A 22,794-nucleotide genomic window follows, 5' to 3' on the forward strand; every position below is an offset into this window, starting at 1 on the left:
GAAGCCGAAAGTGATGTGGCTCGGCGAGTGACAGTTACCGTTTTCCAGACGTTGTTTCAGAGTCTCTTAGTAATGAAAAACCCGCAGATCCGCTCTTACAGATGAAATTAGAGGATGCTCAGTTTGAAAAGAAACTCTTGAGGTAGGAAGAAAATCAGAGAGAGGAAGCGCTGAAGGGCAAAGACTTGGCTGGGCATTTGGGAGACCAGAGCTCGGGCTGCTGAGAACACAGGCCTGGGGGAAAGGAAGTTGTCTTGGGTGGAAGGATCCTCCAAGTATCAACCAGGTGTTGTTAAGGCAGGCAAGCGTGTGACTCGGTGACCTCTATTTTGATTTTTGGAGAGATCGGCACTCCGCTGGCTGACAGCAGAGGGACTGACCCCCCTGCCCTTTTTTCTGGCCTTTGTAACAAGGGCAGTGAGTTACATCCCAGCATGGCCAAAAGGATTAAGAAGGTCAGCACCACCCTGAAAGTTGTGAGAACACAAAATTTGGAAGCCTCACGGAAAGTTTCCATTTTGCTGCCTCCCACAATACGGGTGTTGAGTTGGCCAATCTCATTCCTTCTTTCCTTCAAAAAATGTATATTGAGCACCCCACTGTGTGCCCGGCACTAAACCAAGACCCTAGCATACAGCAGGGACACGAGTCACAATCCTGTCATCCTGGAGGGCTCTCTAGAGAAATGGTTTTCAACTGGGGGTGATTTTGCCTCCCAGGGGACATCTGGCGATATCTGGAGATGTTTCTGACTGTCACGACTGGTGGGAGGGCAAGGGCTGACAGGTTATCTAGTGGGTGAAGGCCAGGGGTGTTAACATCCAACAATGCAGAGGTCAGGCCCCCACAGCTAACAATTATCTGGCCCAAAATGTCATGAGTTCTGAGGTTGAGAAACACGGTGAGGCTGGAGTGACCTAAGCAGACGACAGCCACTTTCACGATGATAGTTAGTGAGTCAAAGGAGACCAGAAGACAGAGGCCTGAAAGACCACACAGGAGGGAGACGGGCAACCCTCGAGGGCTCTGGACCATCTCCCCCAACAAAGGGATGTCTTCGCCAAGACCTGAAGCATGAGGGGTTGTTTTCCAGGCAGGAAGAGCAAAAACGCTTTTAGGTAAGCTTAACTCTGTAGTACAGCTAGAGAGGAAAGAGAGTGAGTGAGTGTGTGAGGCAGGGAAGGTGGGGCAATCAAGAAAATCCTCTGAAAGGACTGTTCCCTCACTTGTGTTTTGGAGGGGAAGGGCCGTCTGTATTATGTGAGGCGGCAGAATTTCGTGTTATGAGCAGGAGCCCGGAGTCAGATCTGAATTTAAATCCCAGCGCCACCACCTCCTGTGTGGCCTTAGACAAGGCACCTAAAACCCTCAGTTCCTAAATCCATTTTCAGAAAATGAAGCAGAGGGTGGCAGGGGAGAAGAATGTCTACCTTAGGTGGTAGTGTTCGGATTAAATGAGAAAATGCACATAAACGGCTTGGCACACTGCCACGAATAACAGATACTGTTCTTATTTGTGTTTTCAAAGGTCACTCGGCCCAGTGTGCAAAATAAAATGAGGAAGGACAACCAGAAACACTCCTCCCTGGGAATACAAAGCAAAGCAAAAACAAAATGCTGAGATTTTACAGAACAAAAACTTGCTTGAGCAAAGCAGTTTCCGAGGGGCTTTTAAGTCCTTGATGCTACACTGTGCTCACCTTAAGTAACCACAACGGCAACACGAACAGTTCCATGCCCATTGAAATCATCATCCTTTGAAGGTATAGATGTCCTAGATAAATGGAACAATGTGTCCATCCATCCAGCTAGTCAGCAAGGGAAATGAAATCCAGGGGAAACCGTAGGAAGATCTGTATCGTGGCCTCTGCTCAGTGATGGTGATGAACTTGTGCTCTTACCAGGGTACAGCCAAAACACTTGGATCCCACACACAGCAAGGCGCTTCCACACATACCTTTCAGTGCATCACCTTAATCCAATTTTCTAAAAAGCTGCTTACTCAATAATGGCTCATTGCTAGAAAAGGGCAGTTTGACACCCTTGCATCTCTCCCTGCACGCAACTCTTGGAGGTTAGGATGCTGTCACATCCATGATCCTTCACTGCTAAGGAGGTGGTTTCTTAAGTGCGCTCTTGGTGGACTAAGTCTCATTCACCAGAATCAAATTCTTTCTGCTTGATACTGTGAGAGGATGAGTAGGATATGTCAGAGAAACTGGTTTATAGCCCCCCAAAAAGTGACATTTACTCTGTAACTGTGCTTTGCTTTCAGCAATAAACTACTGGGGATGGCACAGTGAAATAGTACAGGAGAAGACACATGCCAAGGATCCCGTTTGATACTGACCATCTTCATTGCAAATGACACATTACGCAAACCAGATACACAAGGTGCACCAAATGGGCCACGAGGATGGAGGGGAGGGGAGCAACCCCTCACAAGAGTCCAAGACCACATTCTGGTACCTAAGTCATCACCTACACACTAACTGTATGGTCAAGTTCCAACTTGGGAATATGTTTTTCTTGCTTACGGTAGGTCCAGTTTCCCTAGAGATAAAAATCCAAATCACAGAAACAAGTGACCAGCCTTTATCTGCACAGACTAAGTTGCTTTTATTAATCCAGAACGGCATGCTACAGATACTGTACAGCATGAACATTTATTCATTACAAAAATGGCTTCCAAACCATTAAAAATGAACTTGGAATAAGAGCATAAAACGGAACAGTAACATCACAACTGTTAGGAAACATTCAAAGTATTCACAAAAAATGTTATAGTTAGCATTTTAATAAACCAGAGAAAAATCGGAGACAGGTTTACAATCGCTTCATGTCAACTACAATGGCACTGAATGAACAGGTTTCAGCTTTATACAGCAGTCTGCAACATCAACATGCCTAGATTTTTTTTAGTTTTAAAGTCTGCTGCCTACTCGTATGTAATATGTGTACATAAAAGCGGCAGCCGGTTTTTCGTGTAAGAGTAATCTAATATACAGAATTTTGGCCCTTAAGGGTTTATACCTCTTCATTTAAAATGCTTTCTGGACAATCTGCTACCAAACACATTTTGTTATAGGTGACATTAAAACTACATACAAATCTACCTATGTAACATCACAGCAAAACATGATGAACAAAAATTACAGCATCAAAAAGAGGGAGAAAGCTAAATTCACTGAGAATTTTGGCACGTAAAGTTCTGCACACGGTCAGTCCAGGCCCTAAGGGCGCAGGGTAGGGCATCCCACTGGGAGTTCAAAGGGGAAAAAGATGGTTCCCACTGCTGCTCAGACAGTGTCGCTAAAATTCCCTCACTCATTTTCAAGTCTTGTTTTACATAATGGCTTTTAAAGCAACTTTTGTTAATGCTACTGATCCTTAATGCAACTATTAATGTCCATTTGGTGACAACTGGGTTTCATACAGCAAAAAAAAAAAAAAAAAAAAAAAAAAAGTCAAAAAGGGAAACAAAAATATATATACACATTTTATATATAAACTTAAAAACCTTGTACAAATGAGTTGTTATATATAAGATGCTTATGCTAAGGGGGAAAAAAAACTTTATACAGTTTCAAGAAAAAGGAAAACATATTTAAAAAGGGACGACATACAGGTACGACAAGCAATCTCTAAAGCAATAAATACTACTGGCCCAACAGCATTGTGATTCTATTAAGTGTTGAGTAGCATCCCCTCCCCCCAAAAGAACACCACCATGGAACAAGGTATATTAACACATTTTTACCCTTTGTTTCTGTACATTTAAACAATAACAAGTAACATCACAATAAAAGTTGTTTCACACAGAAAAAAAAACAAAAAAGTAATGGCACTGCATTCGTGGTGCCCTTACGGTTTAAAAACCAGATGTAAAATGATTGGTTCGCAAGCTCGTATTTAATACAAATAATACAGAACCAACTCCTTCTGGAGGGCTGCTTCAAAATTGCTTCTTTTTTTTTCTTTTTGTTTTTTAATCAGTCTTTTAAAACTAAGCTATCCGAACTACATAACAGTTATGTATATATATATATTTTTTAAACGCTACAAAGACTTTAAACAGCTGTTGATAAAAATTTTGGTAGAATCATGAGGTTCTTCTCTCATCTACATATTTAAAAGGAGAAATTGAAATAAGAATGGGTCAAATATTGACCAATGAACTCGATAAACATCAACTAATGTAGCCACGTGGCACAAAATTAAGAGAGTACAAAACAAAACCTTTCAAGGTGGGGGGGAGGGGGGCCAAATAAAGAAAAGTGAAACAAAACCATAAACAAAGCAACTGGGGTTCACGACGCTAAAGCTATTCTAAAGACTTGGTGACGAGCGACAGCGGCTGGGGCTGGGTCCCGGCCAGGGAGCTGTGGGAATGTAAGGAAGAAGTCGACGGCTGTGCAACTGATGAGGAGGGGGCGGCAGGCTGCAAAGCGGTTGGGGGCAGGTCCAGGGCCCCATTGGGACAGAGGGCGGAGGCCTTGTGGGTGGCCTCGGCGAGCAGGAGGGCGGGCGGCGGAGGCATCATGGACAGGTGGGCCAGGGGGTCGGGCTTCAGGGACAGCGACAGAGGCTGGGTCTGTTCAGTCTGTGACTTGGCGTCTCGGGGAGGGGAGCCTAGCAGGTTGGGGGAGGGGGGAGGCGAATCTAGTAAGCTTCCATCTGAAGAGGGTGGGCTGAGGCAGCTGCCTTCACCTTGTATGTAGCGAACGCACTTTTTTTTTCTCCTAGAAACAGGGGAGAGAGTTATCTGTGAATAGAGGGCACAGATGCCAAGGGAGAGAGTTACCTAATGCTCACACCCAAGCTGAGGTCACCTAAGGGATGTCCCACAGAGGTGGCATGCCCAATGGTCTGAGGACAATTACGGTGGCGCCCCCCCGGGGCTGGGTCGCTCACTTCACGGTGCCCAGATCTAAGCCTGTTCTGGTAAACCACATATTTAAAGAGTCTGAACTCTCTACCTGCTTCCCCCAACCCCTACTAAACACCCACGGCCCCACCCTGCCCAAATGTACGAGAGCAGCATGGAGGTGGCCACCTGCAGACAGTGGCATCTATTTGCCAGCAAGTGGCTTTGTCCAAATTGACATGAACTGAAAAGCTCTTTTGGCTTAGACAGTCCCTCACTTTCCCATCAAGTTTCCTCGGCCCTTCACCCCCATTCCCACCACTACCACCCCCATCCCCCAGTGATGTCTGTGTGTGAGTGTGTGTGTGTTTAAAAGAGAAAGACAGAGCTCCTTCCCCAGCCGCCTCGTATCAATATGAAACTCTCAAAATGCTCACTGTTGAGCCCACATAGCTGAAGGCAGCGCTAGCAAGAGGCTTAAAGGTTTTAACACACCACCACCATGAGGCTGCTGGCGCCCAGAGAGCTTTCGGGCTTGTCTGTTAAGAACCACACCAAATCAAGAGAGGTCAGAATCAGGTGAGAAGGGAGGAAGGGAAACAAAAATAAAACAAAATAAACTTTAAAAAAAAAACAAACCAAAAAAAACCAAAAAACAAACAAAAAAAAGAAATCACCAAAAACAGGTAGAAGAGGATAAACAAAGGTGGGGGAAGGGGAAGAATAAGAAAAACAGAAAATGATTCAAAGGAACAAGAATAACTGGTTGTATGGCCTGCAGGTTGTGGATTAAATTAAGATTCAAACTTGATTTTTTTTACTTTTTTTTTGTTTTTAAGATTTGGGGCTTTCCCCTCCCCCACCCCGTAGTGAGAAGGTTGGAAGGAGAGATGGTGAGGATGGGATGGATGGAGGGGCATCCTGCCCTTGTCAATATGCCGAGGCCAGTCAATGGAGGGTGCAGCACAAGCCGGTCACCAAAGTGACAACAAAGAAGAAGTGCCAGGGAATCGCAGCATGGACCTTCCTCGGTTTGGGTTATCGTGCGTGTTTAAACCAGAAAGGCTAATTTTGCCCTACACCAAAACCAGCATCTCCCCTCTTCACTACTCATTCATGTAAGAAATAGGAATGAGAATTTCAGAACCTTTCTTGCTTAGCATCAAAGGATGAGGTCGGGGAAAATCAACTCAAGAAATTGAGCATGTGACTTCAAAGCTTCTCCTCCCATTAATCCCAGTCTGATGGGATGGTATTTGGTAAGCAAAGGTGAGCCTGGGGATCAACCCCACTAATGCTATAAAAATAATGCAGATACAGGAAGTGTGCTCATCTAAGGACCCTAGAATATTGTCAGAACCATGGCTGATAACACTCCAACCAGAAACACGTGTGTAAGCGCTGGCCAGCTTTCTGCTGCTGGAAGCAACCAAGATGCTGCCTGCTTGAAGGCAACCACTGTCAGACAATGTCACTGGCCTTGGAAAGGAAGGGTGTGCTGAGTTCCTCCTCTCGGTCTGTGCCCCAGAGCTGTCTGATCCTGCCCCTGTGTGCATGGGGTTTGGACTCAGCAAGATGGCAGGAAGGCAGGGAAGGAGGGGAGGGGTTTAAGGGAGCATGCTCAGTCCTCCCTGCCTCCCAGAGGCTGAGATTCATGGGGGCTAGTGGCCTCAGGTGTCTGTCTGTTCCCTCTGGGTCAGAAGGAACTCTAGGGGAGCAAGCACCACCCCCTGTCACCCTCAATTTGGCAAGGTTCCTTTTTCTCCCTGGGAGAGAGTAAATAGACTATGGGTTCTGCTTCCATCCCAGAAACCAAGATAAATAATTAAGCCTCTCAGAGTTTTAAACCACCTTAGCCTGCAGATCAAAACATGCTCAAAAAACTAAGATGTCCATGCATTTTAAAAATGGGAGAAGGAAAGGAGGTGGGGGGGGCGCATAAGCAAAACTGAGAAAGCAACAGAGAAAAACAGAGAGAGGAAAGGAAAGGGAGAAGGAAAGAAGTGGGGAGAACAATCCAGGAAGACAAGGGAACGGCACCAAGCAGCATTCCATGCTATATTAGGGCAGAGTGAAAAGATGGGAAAAGCAACTTGGTGGGCTCAAAACAGCATCTTGTTAAAATGTCCACAAATGTCAAATAAAACTAGAAACCTTGTGTGGCAAGCTAGGAGCCCTGATTGGCTAGGAGCGTTCTGGTACTTTCCTCACCCCTCCCACCCTCATGACGTGGAAGTTTCCAGATCACAGGAATGAGAGGGGCATCTGCAACACGGGACATGAAGACTATGGCGACAGAGCGATGGGTCTTCTAAGGTGGCTGAGCACAGGGCAGCTGGCACGCACACACACTTCTGACAAGTCAGAAAATGCCTCAGTTGGCAACTTTTTTTCTTTTTTTTCCCTTTTTTTTTTTTTAAAGTACATTTTGTCCTTGGGTTTCAGCATCAAGCCAGGGGTGGCCACAGCCACGTTAAAAGGAAAAGTTGAGCAAAAGGGGGAAGGTAATCCATACTCTTAGCACCCCCAACCTAGGCTTCATCTCGATTCAGAGTGGCCTCTTAAAAACGCCTTTCTAGCTTCTTATTTCTTCTGGAAGGAAACTCAAGGTTTTTCCTGATCCTGTTTTGGAATAACGTCCCTCAAAGACAGCAGAAATGCATTTGCTCATCATTCCATGGTATGGAAAAGTCACCAACGAAGACAAACGTCTGCCGGGAAAGTCTGAACACTGCTGAGACTGGAAAGAAAACCAGGTGGAGACGGGGACCTGGGGAACTCTGGCACCTAGGACCAGGAGCTCAGCATCTGCCATACTGACAGCCCCTCCAAGATGCGTTTTAGAAAACCATGCTGCTCAAACAGGAAGCAGCTACAAACGTTTTGGGTTGGCAGATTTTTTTTTTTTTTAATATATCAATAAAATTCTGGGCTCTGAAGATACACCCAGGCTGTAAGCAAGGTGTAAGTTATGTCCAGATGGGGGACGTGCGTTTGGGTCAATGTTAGGAATAACTTCAAGAAACAAAAAGTTTGACTTGCAGCAACTGCTTCCAAAACAAAAAAAAAAGGATTCATCAACCACCACTCACCCCATTAATAAACAAACCAGGTACCTGAACTGGCCTTATTGTGAGGCACACACAATAGTGTCAGTTGTATATTTCTACACATCATGAGAAACCCTCTCTTTTAGTGACCCTTGTGGTTCACCAGTCATTTGGCCATGGCAGGGCATCTCAGAACAGGCTTCCACGGCTAGTTATCTTCCCACCTGGTACAAGTAAAATGTTGACAAATTCACTGCTCAACAGAGTCCCTGCCCTCCCTGGCTAGTCCTCATTAAATACCTAACCTCCTCCATCAACTTTGTCACAAAACTCCTTTCTGCTGTGCAGAGAAGACCCCAGGACTGTGTCAAAGGGACATTTGTCAGCTCTGTGAACACTCCCATCTCACAGAATGCCTGGGGATTCCTCTCCTATGGGCAGAGGGCTGTCTGTGTGGCTCCCTCTCAGGGAAGACGTTCAGGCCCTTTCTCCTCTAATGTGCTGGGGTCAACATGAGGCACTTCACCGATCTCTCGCATTGGCATCAGAAAAGGGGGGAAGAGACACAGGAGACTCGTGGGCATGCACGTAATGGGATGCACATCTGATCTAACGTCTAAACACGGAGCACATGGCAAAGTCATGAAGGGGAGGGACACGTGACGAGGGAGGCACTACAAACAGGGAAGCGTGTTTGGGGTGTTGAAATACCTACCATCATAATATTCCAAATTCAAAGACTGCTTGTATCAGAACAAAGAAACAACAAATTTAACCAAAGGTGGTCATTAAAGGAAAGGAAATGAGACAGGAGCTAGTCGGTATCCCTCCACCAAGAAGGAAGTACCTACACTTTCCCTGAGAATGCAGGCTGGATGGAGACCTGCAGGTGGAACATGGGTGCTTAATTTGGACACTTCTGGGCTATTCTGATTCGTTTTGGAACCAGTGCTATATATATACACGTATTCTGTTAATTCTGCAGGCCTAGGGACGCTGCAGTCTCAGACCGCATGACTCACTGCTTGCAGCCCTTTAGCTGGTGCATGCCGTTCAATGCCACGCTTCTTTTTCAGCACTGTAAAACAATGTCAGCTAACCAAGCTCCTCTGTACAGACATGTGGTTTTTTAAACATAAAACAACCAAAAAGGAAAAAGAAAAAGGGAAAGAAGAAGCCTACCCCAGAACCCTTCTCCATATGTCTCGACTCTTAAGTGCACGGGAATGCAATTGCTGCCAAGTGTTAACTCATTCAAACCTTTGGAAAGGGTGGCTCTCTGTGCTCAGTACCCGGGCCACCGAGGCATTCATAGGGCCGGGCCAGCTCCAGGATGCTGGCTTTCAAAGCAAAAAGATAAGTGCCCCTCCTTGTTTGTTAAGGCTGTGGTCTCAGTCCTGCCACCAGGGATGTTACTGACGAGAGCAGCGGGGAAAGAGAGAAAGAGAAAGTGGGGAGAGGAAACGGCATAAAATTAGCAAGGAAATTTTGAAGAATGAGGATCATTAGTCATTGATGCCAGAGGGGAGGTAGATGGGAACGAGGTCAAAATAAATTATCACGCTAAGGTACCGGAAGGACAGAATGCTTTGATTTTCCCAAAGGCCTCGCAGTGGTAATATACCTGCACGGTTTGCACCATAAAGTCTGTCGGTCAAGCCCGAACAGTGCCCGACACTTCTTTGGAGTATTTGCATCTGTTAGCATAAGGTAAACACAAAAAATACAACACAATGGTGGGTCGTGCTCAGTTGGATGTGAAATCTCAGCTACCGCTTCCTTTTCTTCTCTATCACCTTGGTTCTACTTGATAATCTTCCCTCACCAAGGACATGAAAGGAAAGGACTTCTATGAGTCAAAAGAAAAAAAATAAAATAAAACAATAAAACACACACACACAAAACAACAACCAGAAACCAAAAAACAACAATGAAAAAAATAAATAAATAAATAAAAAGAGAGAGAGAAGAGGAGGGGAGAAGGTGACGTCATTTGCTTCTACCTAGGCCAGGATTCCGATCCTGGGCTGTCACAAGGAAGGGACAGGGGTTGGCAGGTAACATTGCCTGGGAGGGGGCGCACTAAGGTTTGTTGTCGCTGACCCGAGGAGGCATGAGTGATGCTGTTTTACAGTGGCATTTTGGCTGGCAGCAGCAGGAGAACAAGCACATCCCTCATAGAGCCCATACACTTGGCAGTGTCCCACTCCCCTGTGTCTCCTGAGATCCACACACAGAGCTACAAAGCAACAGGCCAGAGAAGGGGGAGAGGATCGAATAGACCAGCTGCAAACCAGCACAGCGAATCTGGAAAACTATACACACCTGCAAGGGCCGCACCAGTTATTCTGTTGATCAAGGCCAAAGCGCGCTCGGCATTTCTTAGGAGCGCTCAGGTCTGAATGAGTTCAAGAGAGAAGCGAGCAGAGGAGGAGAACGTGGGAGAAAGGGAGAGAGAGAGAGAAAGAGAGAGAGAGAGAGAGAGGGAGGGAGGGGGGGAAGAGAAAGATACAAATAAGAAAAAAATAAAAATAAAAAAGGGAATAAATCAATGACCTGGTTACTAATTGCAAAATATTGACTTTAGTTTTTTAACTTTCTTTAATTAAAAAAAAAAAAGGTAAAAATCACATTCTTATTCAACTTTTGAAATTAGCTGTTGCAAATAAAGCTGCAGTATCCCTTCTTTAAGGACTGTCTCTCAGATTTGGTTCGAGCTGACAAAGGGAAGTTAGACACGGAAGAACTCTTTTAAATATTTTTCCTCTTTTAGTTCTGCTTTCCCTTTTTTTCTCTCAATTTTTTTTCTTAAAGAAGAAAATAAAGCGAAGGAGGGAATTAAGTTTGTAACATGCTTTTTTCTTCTCAGAATACAATAGTTTAAAAAAAGAAAAAAATTACAAATAAAAACAGAACAAAATGAAACAAAATAGAAAGAAATAAAGAAAGAAAAGGGTTGTGGTACTGGGATATTGCAGCTTTTGGAATGTTCGTCTTTTCTTTTAAAATCTATTTTCATTAATTATTAAGAGAGGAACAGATAAAGGTAAACAGGCTGTGTGAATGAGCTGTTAGGAGTTAGTTAGAAGCTCATAGCGGCATTTAAGCAGGCACAGTCAGTAAAACGCTAGTGGATTTGCAAATTATGAGCAGAAAAGCAAAAGGAAGAAAAAAACTAAAATAAAAAAAAGCAAAGGAAAAAATAATCATACTGCGGATGCATGCTTGCGTGAGAAAACTTAGTGGGAGCAATGAAAAAAATGCCATTAGATTAAGGAGGTTTATTACTGAATTCCTTCCATTTTTTTTTAACCAGTCTCTTTTAAAGAAATACTGCATATTCAATTTGCACAGTTAGTTCAACTCTAAATCACTGTCATCACTGCTTAAACAACTGTTATGGGAAAAAATAAATAAAGAAACAAAACAAAGGTTAAATTAAATTAAATTAAAAAAAAAAAAAAAAAAACAGAAGCAACTGAAAAAAAAAATCTACCGAAACATACGAAACCGTGTTGATGGTCACTTTATAGAATGTTCAAATGTCATACGTGTTTAAATGTTAATAAAACTATAATGGCAAGAAAAATTAAAAAACAGTTTATCAACTATTTTAATGACTCAAAATGACATTAGCACCTGTAATCGGAGGAAGTGAAAGGCAAGGATTTAGGAAACATTCGCTGTGTTCTGAAAAAAAAGAACAAATTATACAAAGCCTTCAAAATTTTTGTTTTGTTTGTTTGTAAAAGCCTGGCCTTCTCCAAGGGACCTCTGAGATTGCCTATGCAGTATTTCTAATTTCTTCTAGAGAATGACAAACCTCCTTAATTTAAAATGGGTGTAATTTACCACTGTAAAGGCATGCATCAGAACATTCAGGAACAGCCCAGTTAATATCAAACACTCACACACACCCCCTCCTACTCCCCTAAGCCCCGCCCCCTCCTCATTCCTTCTCAGGCACATACAAAATAAGCAGACTGTATAAATCCCGGCATAGGCATGCCTACCGCTTGCTCTCCAGTTATAGGCTTTGCAGTTATTTTAAAACACATTCCACTAGAATTACAATGTGCTTTTCATGCAACAATGGATGTTACTAGCTTTAAAAGGGCAGTCATGAAGCAATTAATTAAAATGCATAAACAAAAAGGCTGGCTAAGAAGGGTTCCCCCACAATGTCCTGGCCTTGAATTTCTCCTGCCTCCCCCAGATGGAAACCTAACATAAAAGGGTGGTCCTCAGGCTACAGCTTCTTCCTCTAACCTGATGATTGTCACTTACCATTGGTCTCTCCCGGCTGCTTGTCCCTTTTCCTCTTCTTCTTCTTTCCCTAGATGAACAGACAAAACACAGGGAATTATTGCAAGAAACAGACGTGAGAAGAGTGTCTGGCGCACCTGGAAGGAGAAGGCAGGAGGAAGTGACCATACTGCCATCTCCATCCACATCAACTCCCGGTATTTGTCCAACCTCCAACCCCGCTTCAAGCCAAATGCCCTTGCATTGTACCCCAGCTGGAGGGACACGCCCTTCTTGGGAGAAGAGAAGGGATTGGCGGGTGGTGAAGGGAAGCTCTCATTTCTCATATACCTATGTCCATTGTCAAACCTGACCCACAGCATTGGATCCATAAAAGGGAAGAGGGGACTGCACGAGGAAGATTCGGAGAGGAGTGGGATGACGACATTGCAAGCAGTCTGAGAGTCCATCTTTGAGGAGCACATGAAGGTGGTCATGGCTGCACCAGCTTCAAGGGCTGCCCTGCCTGACCTGCTCACAGCTCTTACTTATGAATGCCAAAGGGTCCCATTCTCAATGAAGAGAATGAAAGCTTCAGCAGGGGCTTCTGTTAGAGCTGGTTTTTAAAGATGTGGGGAAAAAGGGTAAAATAGGACCAGGAATCGTATGGGCTCCTTTCACAACTGCTGAGTGGGCTGGGAGCAGTGGCTGATGCCTATAAGCCTGGCACTTTGAGAGGCCAAGGTGGGAGGATCACCTGAGGTCAGGAGTTCAAGACCAGTCTGGCCAACATGGTGAACCCCCCGCCTCTACTAAAAATACAAAATTAGCCGGGCATGGTGGTGCATGCCTGTAGCCCCAGCTACTCGGGAGGCTGAGGCAGGAGAATCGCCTGAACCCGGAAGGCGCAGGTTGCAGTGAGCCAAGATCATGCTACTGCACACCAGCCTGGGTGACAAGAGTGAAACTCTGTTTAAAAACAAACAAACAAGAAAACAAACCAAACAAACAAAAACCTGCTGAGTGGACATCTGTAAGAAAGACGTTCCCTCAATTCTCTTCTAGCTGACATAATGAGGATACGATTCCTCCCGAGAATGGGTACATGTATTGAGCCTATGCCAGGTGCCAGGCATGATTCTAGGTGTGCTACGCAGATGGACTCATTTTAATCCTCACAACGATCCTCTTCAACAGGTATTACCGCCATTCCAGTCTCACAGAGGAGAACACTGAGGAGTTAGGTAACTTTGCCAGGGTCACACGTCTAGCAAGTGGTGGGGCCAGGAGAGAACTCAGGTAGTCTTGGCTCCAAAGCCCTCAACCACAAAGCTCTGCTGCCTGCATGTTTAATGCCTACCCTCCAAGGAAGCTCTTTCAGTGAGGGGTTTAGGGGATGAACTGCATAGAGTCTTTCATATTCTCCAACCTGATCCTTCTTGGTATCCTGACCGTCTGCTCGAGGTTGCAAATGTGGAATGGGACTGGGGGGAATTCAGGAGAGGGTGACTGCCTCATTCCGGATTGAACTAGTTCTCCCTCCCCTCATAGTCCTGCCCAGATGAAGTAGCTGCCTGGCATACATGGAAATGAAATGGTCTTACATTTCTATATGTTTCAGAACAGCTAAAAGTTGCCTTCGCCTAAAGCTTCTCACAATATGTTGATGTCAGCTCAGAAGAGAAAAAGACAATGACAGGTAGAAAGAAACTTGAGGTCTGGACGCAGTGGCTCACACCTGTAATCCCAGCACTTTGGGAGGCCAAGGCGGGCGGATCACAAGGTAAAGAGATCGAGACCATCCTGGCCAACATGGTGAAACCCCGTCTCTACTAAAAATACAAAAAATTTGCTGGGCATGGTGGCACGTGCCTGTAGTCCCAGCTACTCGGGAGGCTAAGGCAGGAGAATGGCGTGAACCTGGGAGGCGGAGCTTGCAGTGAGCTGAGATTGTGCTATTGCACTCCAGCCTGGCGACAGAACAAGACTCCATCTCAGAAAAAAGGGAAGGAAGGGAGGGAGGGAGGGAGGGAGGAAGGGAGGAAGGGAGGAAGGAAGGAACTCGAGAACACATTAGGCTCTGTCAGGAGAACCTCAAGCTCGGTGATGCCACCAAGCTTAGGCTCCACCCTAGGGCTGAGGGCCATCTGTTGTAGAAATGGCCTGTCTCTTCTATGAGGTCAAGGGGCCTGTGCCACTTGGGAGCTTTGTTTTGGCCTTCTGTTCAGGGCTCTTATTGAAACGTGCTATGTCCCTTCACGTACAATTTCTTTTAAAAGGACTTCACGTGCTTTATCATGAAGCTGGCATCTCACGGGCCTGCAACAGACCATCTCCATGCCCGCGCCTCTCCCACGTGAGGGGCAAAGTGCCACCTGGCTGTCCTGGAACAGGCAGATGGGCCTAGTTTCGGTTCATGTAGGAGCCTGAAGTATTCATAAAAACCGGGCACAGAAATGTGTTAACTTCATGGAGTATCAGCATCCCCATAGACAAGGGCTTCTCAGCCACGTGTGAAAAAGCATCTCCATTTCCAGTTCCTTGCAATATACTGTGGAGGCATCTGGAAATTCCTCTACCCACAAGGAAGCTGTCCCTTTAGGATATAGCATAGAGATGGTGACTACTGAAGAAGTTCTCATTTAGACCAGAGACTTCCGGAGGACAGGGACTGTGTTTTAATAAAAAGAAGACATGAGAAAGTGGATAAACCCTAAGCTTAGTGAAGAGGAAGATGCGTCTCCAGGGAGGTGGCCACCCTACTACCCCCTTAAATGTAACAGAAGAAAGAAAGGGCCTAATATAGGGGTGGAAGAAAAGAAACTCAGGTGAGCAAATGGCATGGGACCTCTATCCTTTACCTAGTGTAGAGGGTTAGAAAGGAAACAATGTCAAATATAACCCCAGGGGTTAGATACTACTGTGGGACTCAAGATTTTTTTTTCTCTTGGTCTCTAGAGAATGTGCCAAGTCTGACAACCCAAATGTGGCTGTTTTCACTCAATTCTGTTTTCCTAAGGTAGAGACATAAAGTCTTCCGTTAGCAGTTGGCTGGAAAAGCAGGAATGTGAAAGAGGCACGAGGCGAGCTCAGGAAATATTTTCCAGAAGAACCTTTTGGAGTTTACAATGACCAAAGTAATTTATGGAAACTCCCATGTCAAGTTAGTTTAAAAAAAAAAAAATACTAGTAAGTTGCTACCGCATTCAAACCCATAAAAGCTTCAATGCTGCGGTTCTTAGTCCCAGTGCTCCCTAGTGCATAAAAGGAAGGAGTGAGTGTGAGTGTGTGTGTTCACACCCATGTGTAATGAGTCATTGTAATAGGAATCTAAGTACCTCTTACAAGAGATAAAGTTCCTAGAGCCCTAAATCCAGATCTCTAAACCTCAAATCGTCTCAGGAGTTCCCTTATTATACCAAACCCTCTTCCAAATTTAAAACTGAGCTAAAGCCATTTTGAGTGCCTCACAGCCCTTCTGAAACCCAGAAAGTATGTCACAAAAAGCCTCGAGCAATACTTTCTCTAAACGACTCTGAGGCAAGTCAAACACGGTATTCTTTTGAAGTTATCACAGTCTGCCTTGTACCTTTGTAGAGATTTCACCCTGCACAACTCCAGGGGGCACCATTCACATAGACCCCAGTGTAAATGACATACTCTAGAGTTGTGCAGTGCACGCCCTGCACAGCTGTACATGAAGGCCCTACTATGACCCAAAATGTCTATCGGGGATATGATCTCTACAGAGAAGCTGAATTCCGCTCTGTGGTATCATTCTAGATTACTCAAAGAATTGGGTCTGTAGCAGGTAGAAGCTCAAGATGAACTCTAAGAACTTCTGACCTGAAAACAGGAGAGCAGCTTTCCTGAAATGATATGGTTGTGTACGTGGAGGCTATGGAGCCTGCCTGCTGCTGGAAATCTCCACCTCAGGGTCAGGTGGGGGTGAACAGCAAGCCTGTGGGAGAGCATTCACTTTCTCATCCTCTTCCTTTCAGCTCCAGAAGAAAGGCTTCCCCACTGCACACATGCTGGGGACAAACAGAAAGGTCCCAAGCAGTGGAGACCCCGTGCAAGCCCATCTGTCAGCGACAAGGGCTCTCTCAGTAGAACACACGCGCCATCCAAGAGGTGCCAGCACTCCTTCCTGATTCAATTCCCAGGAGGAGCACAGTCTAGCGCTGCCAGTTAGGGGGGCAGGGCCTCGAGAAAGATGGCCAGGGGCACCTCCCTTCTCCCTCGTCTGCACTGCAAGCACGGGTTTAAAAGTATGAGAAGAAAGAGGAAGGAGGCCTGAAATCACTCATCAGAGCAGGCAGAAGCAGCTCCTCCTCAGGATCACATAGGCCCGCAGATGTTTGCGATCTCCTGGCGGATGCTAAGTTCTGAGGGAGTAAAGATGTCCGACTTAACTCTGAATCCCTGTAATAACTTGTGCACAGTAAGTGCACACTCAGTTCAGTAATAATTTAATGACCTCAACCCCCAAACGTAGAGCTGCTTCACCGCGGATGATGCCAGTGGGAGAGTCAAAAGTAACTGGAAAAGTAACCATCCACGATTCTAAGACATTGACAGGAAGGGGATGAGAAGCCTGTGCCGGCCTTAAGACAAGTTTTGGTTTTCCCCCCAAGAGTGGACAGAAGTCTCTGGAAGACAGTGTGCTCATGGGAGGAGAGGAATCGTGGGGTCACAACCACTGCAATTAGTAAAAACAATCATACCATGGTGTTTCCTACAACCCAAGAGAGGACTAGGCAGATCCTGTAGCCAACACAGAGCCCAGGATCACACACACCACATAGTACACTTTTCCCTGCCCCTGCTGGGCCCAGAGTCAGTCCATGCAGCCTGCCAAAGGCTGACTTCCTCTGGCTGCTTTCAGGGATATTCCCATCATGCTGTTCTCAGGATGAAATAGGCTTCTAACTTCTACTGCACCATGGCACAAAGCAATAGTTTTGTTTTTCCTTCTTAAGGGTAAAGGGCCTGCTGAAAGACCTGGGAGGAATTAAATTCTGTTCCTCCACACCTACCCACGGGTCTTCCCTAGGCCATACCACTGATCACTGCTGAGGAGCCTGAGGAACCTAATTCAGAACATAAGGTCCTCTGGGTGTATCCTAGAACCTTGCCTCCTCTAGGAAGCAGACAAGCACCAAATCAACCTCATTGGTCCTGAGCTGGAACAATGGGACTGCAGCCTCCTCTCTCCACCCCGAAGAATGACTGCAAGCTGATCGAACCATCCATACTGGAAGCCCCTCCCTGCAGTGTAGTGATCCAGGAAGATGCTACTGGTCCTCAAAGTGGGCAGACTGGACGCTCCTGAGGCCCACCCCAGTCAAGTGGCAGGTCCTGTTTTCTTTGTCCATACAGATGCACAACACAGCTCTACAGACTCTTATCCTAAGGAAAACGATCCACCTACATAGTTATCCCGCGCGGACCAGCCAGGGTACAGCTGCATATGAAGCTGTCGCTCCTTCCGGGCCAGCTCATAGTATTTCGCTTGCTCTTCTCTGGACAGTGCGTGCCACTGGAGGGGATGTGGGGTGCAGACGAGAAAGACATGAACAAACAGAAAAGCATGAAAGAACATCACACACTAAGCCAAGGTCAGGGAATAAATGCTGCTGTTTTTTTGGTTGAGTCTATCCATAAATGGTATAATCTGTACATACTGACTGTTTGCTGGGTCCTGGCACTAACAGGAATATGTAGACAAAACTTGATTTGTTATCTATGTCATTCTGTCATTTACTCACTCTCTCGGGTGGGGGAAGAGTATGGCTGTGGCTGTTCTGAATGCTATCTGAGTGCAGAATAACTAGTCCTGACTCCATGAAGGTCATTCGAGGACTCAGAATGTGGCTGAAGGGCAAGAATTCTCCACAGAAATGGGGACAGAGACATTCTGCCACCTGACCTGCTGCACTCTGGTCCCTCACCACCTGCCCCCCACTTCTCCCTGAGAAGGGCATCACCTACCCTCCGCCCAAGGATCTGGTTGATGGCCGCGCTTTCTTTCAACGTGCACTCAGCTACGACCTTTGCTCTCATTTCCTTCATATACAACATGAATGCATTAAGAGGTTTCTTTATGTGGGGCTTCTTCTTTTCTTCTTCCTTTTTGGAGTCCTGATGCTTTCTGGAGACAGACAAAACAGACACAACCCAATAAACAAGGTAGTGGTCCAACTTCCTCCATGGCAGAGCGCGTATCTCCTTGCCTCCTAACCCCCAAGTCTTGCAGTTTTGGATGAAAACCCATGTTTTTAGTCTTCTCTACCCCGGAAAATGGAATGAAAATAGCTTGGGGAGGGGTTGGGGGAAGGGAGGGATTTTGCAATCACTTCCTCAAGTTTCACAAATACACAATTTTCCCAAGCCAGAAAGGAAAGCACATGGTTGCTGTCTTCACCTCGGCAGGGTTTTCTCCTGCTTGCAGAACAAAGCTCCAAATGTTCAAGTACAGGGTTAGGGGGCAGGGAAGTGGTTGCAAATCCCAGTGTATCCAAGTACACACACAGAAAACAGTTCTGTTCTAACCCGCGGTGGTGCAGTGAGATTCTGCCACTGTGCACTCTCTCTATCTTTGTAAGGGAGGCAGAGCCCACACAGCCTGGGTATTGGCTGAAGTCAAACCAAACGAGGCCAACTTTAGGGAGAAGGCCACCACCCAGTAGCTGCAACAGGCTTGCAGAACACTGCGGCAACGAAGAAGTGAGAAAAACAGCAACACTTACGAGCTATGGAGTGAGCCGACGTCACTCTGGGACGATTCCTGTTTGACTGTTGGTGTGACTATGGCCGGATGCGGAATGCCCGTCGTGTGTAGCGTATGATGTGGTGGGACCATATGGGGAGGGAACCTAGAAGACAGAAAGCTGTGTAAATCGTCAGAATCAAAATGAATGAATGAGGAGGGATGTGTACACACAATTAAAAAGAAAAAAAAAACACAGCACATAACACTCACATGAAAGCAACGCAAGGCATATGAAACCTGTCAGCATTAATTAGCGATAAATTAAACATAATGATTCTCATAATGTCATTAAAGCCAATCTCCCCCTTCATTATTGCTACTGACATAAGACATTATGATTTTTAACATATTTAGCAAAAAACAAATTTAACTGACGTACTTGGGCGGAAAAGTGGGCTTGGACTACCTGCCAGAAATCGCACGTCCACTTATTTTTTGAGGCATTATTAGTGGCATCTAAGACGACAATTTCCTAAGTCCTAATCAGCTCTAAAATGAAAGGTGAAATCTTTTGTTGTATATTGACAGCTAAATAAAATATTAACGTGGTTGAAATATACATACATTTTTGACAATGCTGTGCAAGCCTCATTAGGCCTCATCCTGTTGATGAAGTGCAATACAATTTTTATTTTTCTTTTGCGTTGTGTCCCATCATTTGACAGGAATGGGAGAGAGTGAGGCAGGAAGACAGGGAAAATTCAAATAGTTCCTATTTGGTTCGTATCATAAGTCATGGACATTTTAAATAAGTTTGTATCCCTTTATGGAAAGATGCAAAAAATAAAAGGAAAGGAAAGAACAGGTGCACACACACACACACACAATAAAGCTTTGATTCTGATTTGTATGCCCTTTCTCCTCTAAAATTTAGGATTCCTATATCACTTTTACTTCATATGTTGTCTATGCATCATTAAGAAGTCTCCTAAATGATTATCAAAATTATAAATGAAAGATACAGTTTATTTTCTCTCCTCTCATGCTGCTCATTTTTTGGACAGTTCTCTAAGACACATTTTAGGGCCTTAATTGGCATTTCCCAACCAAGTACATTAGCCAGGACAGAGAGAGCTAATTTCGACCTATTCTTGGCCCATCTGCAAACTGACAACTGGATCAAACACCTTTCTCATTTTCTCTTTTGCATTGTGTCACCATGATTTGTACTGGGTTGGAAGACTCGCCCCTCTTCAAGCAACATATCCTACTATAGAAAAAAGTAGTGAGGGAGAGGGCAGAATCCCGAAAGAAAACAAAATGGCAGCCTCCTGCTCCAACCTGGCAAGGTGATTCAAGGGAGCAGATGGGAAGCTGTTCAGATGAAGATCATGGCAACTGTTGCTTTCTTAATAAGTCCAAACCAAAACAGTCCAACGTACCACCCAAGGAATAATAACCTGCTCTTCACAAAGCCAATTCTGGTGGGAACTAGAGGGCCTGTCTAATGAGGATCTATCACGACAATTCTCTCAAAAGGATTCCGTATTTATTTACAAAGTTTCTTCCAGAAGCAGGCTAGAGATAGTTTCCATTCAGCCAAAATGAGGTAACAAACGTTAATGTGAAAAATAATAAAATGATTAAAGTACTAACTGAATCTACACAGATCAACAGACGAGGGAAAGTTAATGAACAATGCTGATTCTTGAAGAAGGCCTAAGCCACGGTAGACATTTCACTCAAAAATCCCACCCCGATCTGATGTGGCCTCTCCTGCCACTGCCTTTACACATTTAAGCCAGTGGTGCAGACTGTATGACATGACTTTAAAAATGACAACCATAGAGTCCTTTGAATGTATCAAAAAAGTAAGAGAGGGAAGGAAAATGTAAGGAAACAAACAAGCTAACAACCTTCATCCCCTTCCCCTCAAAATAATGTGCAAAACAAAAAAAAAGCAGAGCCCTTGGGAGACATTTGGGCTCCAAGTGACACCCTGTTCCTTCCCACTGCTCGAAGGCCTCAGAGGAAACAGAAGCTAAGAACATGTGTTCTTGGAAACCCTTGGGTGAAGTGGTGGGTGGCAGCTTTTACTGTGAATTTTAAAGGCCTGACATTCCTCAAATACATATGTTCCCTTCGTGCAGACTGAGAATATGTGTACAGACGTGCGAGGGAGAGGGAGGGGGAGACAGAACAAGGCTGTGTGTGTGAGTGTGTATGTGTACGTGTGTGTACATACACCAAATACCACGGGAAGACGCCACAATCTGAGCACATTTTGGGGTGCAAACTTCCAATGCTGCCACGAAGAAGACACATTTCTAAGTTCCCATACCTACACGTATATTCCCGTATCTGAAAAATGTTCAGCACAGAAAGAGACCGGGTATGAACGTGGATGTGGGCTGTATACACATACCTTCGCTTAAGAAATTCCTTTCTGCAGACAACTATTTCATGAAATGCAATAAACACCCTAAAAATTCTAAGCAGCTCATTATATACCCCCGTCTGCTTTCATGGCTCCAAGCCAGAATATAATGATGAACCTTAACTTGTTAAGAACAACTAATTTTTGTTTCTGGCTGTCTCAGGGGCTTCTCTCTTACTCACTCTCACTTTACTTCACTGTTGACACGTTTCTGTTAACCGGATGTCATCTGCCGGCCTTGATTTTATGCACAAGCAGTAGGATGCATTTTCCTGTGCAACAATCCTGCTTTGAGTTGCATTAGGTTTGTCATTATTCTCTCATTTTCCCCCTTGCACTTGTAACATTTCATCTCTTCCTGCCTTATTTTTTGTGAGCCACGGTGCACCCACATTATGGTTTATACATGATCTCGCTCCCTTTGAAGCCGGCAGATTTCAGAGCCGGCTCTCGTCAGGAGAAGAGCCTTGCACCAATTTAGCGGGCTGAGGGCCCGGAGCTCCAACATCTCAATCTAAAGGGGGTCACAGGGTGGCACAAGTGAGTGTCAGCAAGAGCTGTTTAATTGCCAATCTAGGCTTCTCCATGGTGTTTAAAGTATAATGACCCATCACTTAATTCTGAGAAGTCCTGGCCCCACTGCCGAATAGAATGAATATCAAAGGATGTTCTGGAACAGGGCAAGCTGCCTACATTTGCTATAACTGCCATAAGTATAATAGACCTATACTTCTGTCGCCCCATTACCACAATAATGTATTTAATTTGCTGTATACGCTTTTTAACTAGCTAACTTTCATTTGGCCTACCTGGGGAATCGGCCGCCTCTCCCCGCACCTTGAGGCCCTAACCTTTCTTCCTGACGTTCCCTTCCTTTCCTCCACCCCCTGCCCACCTATAAATCATCGACTAACCTCCTAATGATAATTCAATCGATCAGCTTAACCCCAATCCCTATCCTACAATTACTTTACCACTTTTAACCTCCGGAATGCACCAAATAAACAAACATGAAAAAGAACCAGGTGCAATATACAAATGCTGGCAAGGTGGGAAGAGGAGCTGTGGACTATAAGCTGCTACACTAATAGAACTACGTGTAGCCATGGTCCCTGGGTGCTCTCCACCTGGGAGACCCCCTATTCATTCCCATGCTTTGTGAAGCTGTGATGACACTATTTACTAAGTGTATGCTTCCTCTTCTCTCCAGGCCAGAGAACACACGAGCGTTTTCCTGCCTAACTAATACTGGCATGGATTTTGAAATTTTGATGATCTATCGTAGGTAGAAAATGGGTCTTTTCAACTGCAAATATCCATGGCATAGTTACCGATGCTAGATATGCCACAGTTTGTTTTTCTTAATGAATGTAACTCTCTGTCACTGCCAAAATTACTGTTTTGTAAGTAGGAAAAGCAGCATCTTGACCTGTCTTTCCAGGCCCTTCTCTGGTCTTGGCTTGACATGTTGGCCGCAGGG

General features: G+C 45.1%; 1 protein-coding gene across 2 annotated transcripts in view; it reads right to left on the reverse strand.

Annotated features, from left to right (window-relative positions):
- Positions 1-2,594: 2,594 nt before the first annotated feature.
- TCF7L2 (transcription factor 7-like 2 (T-cell specific, HMG-box)) overlaps positions 2,595-22,794 on the reverse strand; it is a 128,706-nt gene continuing 108,506 nt past the window's right edge. The window contains exons 6-12 of one of the 2 annotated variants that reach the window (XM_011967520.1): positions 18,915-19,040; positions 18,157-18,316; positions 17,597-17,704; positions 12,205-12,253; positions 11,557-11,607; positions 10,243-10,315; positions 2,595-4,742 (exon numbers count right to left, since the gene is read on the reverse strand). In XM_011967520.1, coding sequence (XP_011822910.1) covers positions 4,325-4,742; positions 10,243-10,315; positions 11,557-11,607; positions 12,205-12,253; positions 17,597-17,704; positions 18,157-18,316; positions 18,915-19,040 — 985 coding nt within the window. In that variant the 3' untranslated portion in view covers positions 2,595-4,324. Of the gene's footprint in view, positions 4,743-9,541; positions 9,615-10,242; positions 10,316-11,556; positions 11,608-12,204; positions 12,254-17,596; positions 17,705-18,156; positions 18,317-18,914; positions 19,041-22,794 lie in introns of both variants that reach the window. The other variant, XM_011967521.1, reaches the window with a different exon arrangement.

Source organism: Mandrillus leucophaeus, unplaced genomic scaffold, assembly GCF_000951045.1.
Source record: "Mandrillus leucophaeus isolate KB7577 unplaced genomic scaffold, Mleu.le_1.0 Scaffold80, whole genome shotgun sequence".
Taxonomy (NCBI): Eukaryota; Metazoa; Chordata; class Mammalia; order Primates; family Cercopithecidae; genus Mandrillus; species Mandrillus leucophaeus.